This window comes from Belonocnema kinseyi, chromosome 2 (genome assembly GCF_010883055.1).
Source record: "Belonocnema kinseyi isolate 2016_QV_RU_SX_M_011 chromosome 2, B_treatae_v1, whole genome shotgun sequence".
In the NCBI taxonomy this organism is placed as follows: Eukaryota; Metazoa; Arthropoda; class Insecta; order Hymenoptera; family Cynipidae; genus Belonocnema; species Belonocnema kinseyi.
The window spans coordinates 79248652-79256628 of record NC_046658.1 but is presented as its reverse complement, the minus strand read 5'-3'; the positions used below and the strand labels follow the sequence as shown (position 1 = coordinate 79256628).

The following is a 7977-nucleotide window of genomic DNA, read 5'->3' as shown; positions in this document are numbered from 1 at the left end:
GAATTACCTTCACAATGAAACTTATAGTTTCGGCAGAGTGCCTGTCCGTTTCGTCTGTCGTACTTTTTTCCAACATGGGGAAGTAAGGAGAACTCGTAACTCACAATTGACAACTTATAAGGGGGAGAAAGGTGGAAGTAGGGGAAATGAGGGGATGGGGTAAGAGAAGTGAGTGAGATAAGAGAAGGTAAGGAGGGGAAATGATAAAGCGAAGTAGGGTGTGTGAAGGGAAATTATGGTAGGGGATGTAAGAGAAGTGGTGGTAAATTAGGAGAGGGGAAGTGAGGAGAGAGGGAAGTAGATTAGGAAGAAGTTGGAGAAGCGATGGGAAGCGATGGTTGAAGTGTGGGTTGGTGAAGCAGAATGAGTAGGGGAATGTAGGGATGTATTTTCAAACGTATGTAGTTCATCCCCTTAATATATAAGAACTACATATATGGTTTGAAAGCGAGCACTCAAGAAGAAGGAAGATATATTTACCAATATTGTTCGCAGTGGTCGGGAAGTCGTTAAAGTTTCGTTAGACACATGTTGGACTGGCGCTTTTTGGTGGCTGGGCATCATCATAGACGACGAAGAAGACGACGTCGTCGGGGGCAAAGCGGCCAAGCCGGCTCGACGCCAAAATCAGCTCAGTCGCTTTCCGGTCGGTGTTTTATAAATACTGCAGACAGCAAGAGAGTGCACCGAGCACAGTAGTCGTGAAATCCCGAAGTCACTCGGACAAGTAACCGGAAAGCTCGTTAATCACCTAAAACAGTACTTTATCCAAATTTTAAAATAAATGATCCCTCTCGTCTCTTTCACTATGTAACCACATAACCAGTTATTGGACAATTTTAAACACGTGCAATAAACATTCGTGTGTGATGAAAAAATTATAAGTGTAAGTTCTAAATAAGAATAACAACATTTAACAATCATTTTAATCTGATATTAAATAAAATTAGTTTCGATAATTTCTAGATGAAATTAAAAAAAAAATTACTGCTAATTAAAAAGAAAGTGATGAGTAGTTTTGCTGATTCATAACACTCGAAAATGCCAAGGCGCCTTTATTTTATCTTACAGTGCATTGTTGGCAGTAATTGGCCTGCACTTATGCAACTCAAAATTATTCTCGAAAAATTTAAAAGATATAGCCTATTTGTTTCATTGTTCATAAGGTCACTTGCAACTCTGATTATTTTATAATTCACAACTAAAAAGTGGGATTAAGCTCTAATTTTAGAACTATAAGTTAATATCTAAAAAAAGAATATTTAAACTTTATTGCAATAGAATCATACTTATTCAGGGTGGCCACAAAACTTCATTTTCCAAATTTCCTGAGTTTTCTTGGATTTTTTCCTTACAAATTTTTCATTTCTCGTGACCGAACATATTCAAAAACAAAAATTTTAATCTTGTAACATTTTTAACATAGAATCTTTTATGACCAAAAAAAAACAATTTCAAATTAAAATAGAAAAATTTCCAATTTATTTGTGGATTTCCAGTAAAAAAGTTACTTTTCTACCATCAAATATGAATCTTCAATTCAAAAGGACGAATTTCATTTTCAACAAAAAAAGTAATTTTCAACAAAATAGTCGAATTTTTAACTAAGAAGATATGATTTCATCTGAAATGGTGAATCTCTCTCCCAAAAAAAGAAGTTATAATAAATAAATTCGACTTTTAATAAAAAAAATGTACATTTTCAACTGAAATGATGAATCTGCACGAAAATAATGAAATTTCAATAAGTAGTTCCACTTTTAACGAAAAATATAAATTTTTAAGCAAAACAGCGAGTTTTCTATGAAACAGTTGAATTTTCAACCCGCAAATATTATTTTTTAATGAAGAGACGAATTTTCAACAAAATATTTTAATTTTCAAAGAAAAAGATGAATTACCAATTATAATTATGAATTTATCAAACAAAAATATGAAGTTTTAACAGAGTGGTCCAATTTGTAACCAAAAGATATGACTTTAGCTGAAATGATGAATCTGTACCAAAAAAATTAAGGTTTAATAAAGTAGTTCCGCTTTTAACAGAAGATTTTTAATTTTCAAGAAAAGCGACGAATTTTTAATAACAAAAATTAATAACTTTCAATAAATTAAGATTTTGTTAAAAAAAGAAAAGTTTTTATCTATTTTGTTAAACCTTTAAGACAAAGTATACATTTTCTGTAAGAAAGTTGAATTCTTAATTTGAATACTAAAATTTAAAGTAAAAAATTAATCTTAAAAAAAATATGTTTTCAGCAAAAGGTGAATTTTTAACAAATAAGGGAAACGTAACTATTCATACGAAAAAAGATCTTAATTTTGAATATAAACCTGTTGAATTCAATTTAAAAAAATCAGTTTTTAACCAAATTATTGTATCCTTAACCAAAGAAGAATTTTTTACAACTAAACAGTTGCAGTTTTAACCAAATTTTCAGTTGAATTTTAACACCAAAATATGAGTCTTCAACCCAAAAGTAAATTTTTTAACAAAATATTTTTATTTTCAACCAAACAGGACGACTAATTAATATCTAAAGACGGAAATCTTAATCTTGTAACATTTTTAACAAAGATTATTTTATAAATGGAATAAAGCAATTTTAAATTAAAATTGAATAATGTCTTTATTATGTAGAAAAATACAGAAGCATCCTGACTCTGGCAATTTTTTTTTCAAAACCCCTGACTTTCCCTGACCAATAAAATTTCCTGACCTACAGCCACCCTGCTATTTATGAACTAATCTATTTATTTTTGAAAATTGAAATTAATGGATGAAACAGTGATAAGGTGGAGAAAGCGGGACCTCAAAATAGCCCTGGTGACGAATGCAGAGAAAAGAGAAAATAATGCTTCAAAGGAAGATGGGAAAAGCTTCCTGGAAAAAAACTCATGAGAAATCTCGATCTACATCGTGCTGTGATCCGAGAAACATCATAAATCCAATATTTAAATTGCAACCGTGAATAGACTTTTTTCGAAGCATAGAATTCGTTTTGAAAGTTGGTGGAGTGCCAACTCTATCGACTATACCACATAACCGACACCTGGTGCGGATTCGTCACAATGAAATTTGAAGCACAGTTCAAACTAAGTATCAGGATGTAGTGCCTCGAGAATTACAGTACTCAAGTTTCAAATAGTGAATTCATTCAAAAAGCGGAAGTGAAAGTGCAGTGGAAAAGTAAGAATGAGTCTGACTAAGAGGGCCATAGGGGGATCCATTCACAGGATACGAGAATTCGAACTGGAAAAGGTAAATAAACTAGAACGATAAAAATTAAGGGTAAATAAAGTTTGAAGAACAAGAAAAAATCTGCCTCAGCCTGGATTCGAACCGGGAATGCCACTATCGATTAGTGAAGCATTAATCAATTACGAGACCTCAACAGATCCTTTCTTGTTCTCCATAGCTACATTTTTACAGAGAAATACTATACATATTTTTCCACTGCTACAAATGTAGAATTTTAAATTAATGTACAAATGCAGAAACATGTCATATATATCGAATGGTTCTGCGAAGAATAGGCTATCTTTTCGTTACCGTAAGAATTAGGTTAACTTCATTTTGTATGAAATTTAGTAAACACGTAGAAGTATTAAAATAAATAAAAATCTTTTAATATTTTAATATATAAAACCCATCGATATGTTCTTTTGAATTTTCGCGTATCTTGTAAATCAAAATTTCCAAATGAGGAATTTTATTTCTAAAAATTTATTTGAAGCCGTTTAAAAGATATGTAAAGCTTTTTCCTGACATGTACACCTCTCCCTCTCATGTAAAGCTTTTTCTATAGTAAGTGTGCGTAAGTTTAACATTAGCGTAACGCTTGAGGTGACCTCCCCCCTAAACGCATTACGTATTTTTTGAACAGACCCTTTCTAAAACAGAAACTTGAAATTATAAATAATTCTCTAATAATACAGGCAACAATATAAATATTTTAAAAAAGAAAAAGGATTCTATTTAAAACTCCTTGACCATATTAAATATCGCTATAAGTATTAATGAAGATTATGAATTTTTTGTACCATCAATTTAGTAAATCAAAATTTCCAAAGAAGTAATTCTATTGGTTGATAAAAATTATTTCTCAACGGTTTTAAACATAATGGATAAAAGGGGAAATTTAGATTCGAATTATGTTTTGATATTGAGAAACTGTATAGACTGTAGGTAACGATGAAAAAAACTCTCAGTACCAGTAACCAAAAACTTAACAGTACCGACAAATTTTATACGAAATATGGATTTTGTATTTTTTAGATTTTGAATTAAAACTGTAAAGCTTTTCAAGAATTTTGGAGATTTTATGGTTATGATATTTGTTTCTTAAGCTTCCAGGGAAAATTCTAAGTATTTTTTTTTTAGGAATTACTTAAAGAAAATATTTTGTAATATTTCAAAAGTATTCAAGTATTTTCATAAAATTTTGGAAAAAAATGTAAAACATTTCGCAGCAAAATTTTTTTATTTTGCAAGATTACAAAATTTTAGAAAAAATTCGCATAACTTTAAGAGATATTTAGAAGTTTTGAAAGGATATAAAAATAATATCATTCAAAACAAATGATAAATTCTTAAAGATTTCGCACAAAAAATTAAAAAAATTTTAAACAATTTTTAAAGTTTTTAAGGTAATAAATAAATTTTCTTAAGATTTCTCAGAAATTACAAAAGAATAAAGAAATTATCAAAAAAGAATCTACAATATTTAAAAACAATTTTTTTAATTTTGAAAAATTCTTTTTAAATCTGAGACAACATTTGAATCATTTCAACAGATATTTAGAAGTTTTGAAAGAATTACAAAAATAATACAAAATTCAAAAAAACTTTAAACAAAATGTAGTTTTTTGAAGATTTTGAAATAACATTTTGATTTTTTTTAAAAATATTTTCAAAGGATTCAAGGTAACAATAAAACTTTCTTAAGATTCCTGGGGAGATTTAAAGTGATTTTTTATTTATTTTTACTGATCTTTGGAATTTTTAAGAGACAAAAAATATTTTTATACTATGAAGGATTTCCGAACAGTTATACGCTTAAACTTTTTAAATACTTTTTCAACATTTTTGAAATATTAAAAAATCTTTTTCAATTTTCTCTAGAACAATAGGAAAATTATATTATTTATATAACCTTAGAGCAGAGAAAAAAGAGAATATTGAAAAAAAATCTTTCGACATTTTTTGTTGGTCAAAAATTATTTTTCCTTCAAATTATAATATGCCTATTTCTTTATTCTGGACTGAAAAATGTTTTTTTGGTTCAGAAGATTTTGTTCAAAATTCGTCTTTATGGTTTAAAAATTCACTTGTTTGGTTGAAGATACATAAGTTTAGTTCAAAATTTCTCTATTTGATTGAAAATGAAATCATTTTGTTAAAAAAAAATTCTTTTTTCGTCGGAAATTAATTTTCTTGGTTGAAAAACCATCTTTTTGGTTGAATATTTGAAATATTTGAGAAATATTTTTAGATTGAAATATCAGCTATTTCATTTTTCCTAAGAAATCACTTGTTTTATTTAAAAATGCAACTACTTGGTCCCAACTTGAACTATTTAGTTAAGAAGTCATTTTTTTGGTTGAAGATTCATAATTTCAGTTAGAATGAATTTAGTTTGTTTCTCTCAAAAGTGTGTCTTGATTCAATGATAGTATTAGATAGATATTTGCTTACATTGATGAATTTACTAAATTTTCGAGTATATCTCAAAGCTTTTCGAAAATATGCTTACAGGAGACTCAAAAAGATTTATTATTATACGAACGTATTTTTAAGTACTGACTAAGAAAATAATTTCGAAAATATTTGCGCATGAAATTTTGAAATTAAATTAGAAAAATACTTTCACCATTCTCAAAAGTTCGAATGTTGGCCAACCAACAAAAAAATAGTTATTAAATAAATCATTTTTGTATATTTTCGACATCTGATTTGATGTATAAATAATTTTTCGGTGTCAAAGATAAAATACTTAATAAACAAATATTATTAATATAATAATATAATAATAAATAAATAATAATAAAGGTCAGCCTTTGGCAGCAAAAATGTATTTATACATAGTTATAATTGTAAAAATAACAATTATTGGTATTTTTCGAGCTGGAAAACCGATACAATGTGACATAACTGTTATGTGAATTACAATTTTTTGATTTGTTTTAAAAAAACACAACATTTTTTCTAATCTCTACAAATTTTTACAACAAACATACAATTTTAGAAAGATTCCAAAGTAACAACATGGCATTAATTCATTCTGAATACATTAAAAGTTTGTTCTTTTAAAACCTACACTTATATTACTTTCTTTTTTAATTTAGCCTTCTATAAGAAAGATATATTGTAAGTTTTATGTGGGCTAGATAACTTGTCAACAGGAAAATTTTTTCTGTAAAATCGAATTTACTCAATTTTCTCGCAAACAAAATCTTGGAAAAAGTACTAAAAGAACTTCTTTCTCTTTTGAAATACATCTTGCGCTATTTCAAGATAAAAATGAGCTTGATAAAAGTATGGAGATGAGTATGGTATTGAGCCTGCATAAACTCATAGGATGCCTTCCTTTAAAAAGCCAAATTTGACCGAAATTTTCTTTTGTTGGGAAAGTCGACTAATCTTTTCAGAATCTGGAAAGAAACCCTAAATATCTTAGTTAGGTCAAAAGTGATATAGAGGTTTGAAGAAAGAATTTGTTTTTTTTCAAAACCGCAGAACAAAAATGAAATATGCACAACCTTGCAGAATTTTGTTCTAAGTAGTCGCCTAAATTTCTACAAAGAACAATATATTACGTCCCCGACAGGTTCTATTACTTTAAATGTAGAACCTGCTTGATTAAAAATGCATTCTTCTCAGTATTTTTGAACGGTTTAATAATTTTTGAATTGCAAAGTATCAAAAATTTTAAGAAATTTTAGGTAATTTATGTGAAATATGCTAAAATTTAGGAAAATTATGATAACTTATCGGTAATTCCTGGAAACCTATCCCTTCGATTTGTTCCAACCTGTCAAATAATCTGTCAGCGCGATCAACTTATCGTTTGACGATTCGTTTTTGTAAGTCCAAGTGTTAGCTCATAGATGTTTTATTAAAATTATTCACCTCTGACGTCACACTTTTTCTCCCTAGAAAGGAAAGTACAGATTTCTTCCTCTGACGTCAACGTGCTTGAAAAGTGCTACTTTAGCCTCACTTTACGGCCATCAAAATGGGCTAAAATAATGAATGTGTTATAAAAACGAATTTTATCCGTATTTATTTACAATAAAAGAGTAAACTTGGCATTTATTAACCCTAAAAAAATAGAGGAAACTTCTATTTTACTGCGCCTATCAAAAGACGTAGGACGCTATTTCTATAGTTTATGACTTTGCTCTCAACTCGATTTTATATTTTGGTTTATTTGATTGATTTTAAAACAGAATATGAGTCCACAAATGAAAATCAACAATCTGTGTGTGGCGCTGACGTAGTTACCCAACAGGTCTATTGATGCAAAATAATTTTTAATACAAAATAAAAATTCCAAATAACTATTTATTTTGAAGTTTTCTCTCGTTTATTTGTTTTTAACGTTATATGTAAATATAATTTTCCTATGAAGCTGGGGCAAATTCAAACAGATTTTTGAAAATTTCAAGTACGTCCAATGCAAAATAACAACAAAAAAGTTCACCTTCAACCAAATAGTTAAATTTTCAAACAAAAAATATAAATGCTCAACGAAAAATTTAATAGATGATATTTACCTCCAAAACTTAGATTCGACTTCATTCAATAGAATTGTATATATCCTACGAAGATAAATTTTCAATAAAGTAGTTTAATCCTCAACTAAAAAACTAATACGAGGGTAGTTCAATAAGTCCTTAGAATGAAGTATAAAAACAATTCTTTTTGGGTAAATTTTTTTTTATTTTTCAACATAATCTCCTTGGAGCTCTATA

At 28.4% G+C, this 7977-nt stretch overlaps 1 protein-coding gene across 2 annotated transcripts in view; it reads left to right on the top strand.

Annotated features, from left to right (window-relative positions):
- Positions 1–657: 657 nt before the first annotated feature.
- Positions 658–7977, top strand: part of LOC117167654 (putative serine/threonine-protein kinase YPL150W) — a 54004-nt gene continuing 46684 nt past the window's right edge. The window contains exons 1-2 of one of the 2 annotated variants that reach the window (XM_033352740.1): positions 658–759; positions 2790–3262. In XM_033352740.1, coding sequence (XP_033208631.1) covers positions 3197–3262 — 66 coding nt within the window. In that variant the 5' untranslated portion in view covers positions 658–759; positions 2790–3196. Of the gene's footprint in view, positions 887–2789; positions 3263–7977 lie in introns of both variants that reach the window. The other variant, XM_033352739.1, reaches the window with a different exon arrangement.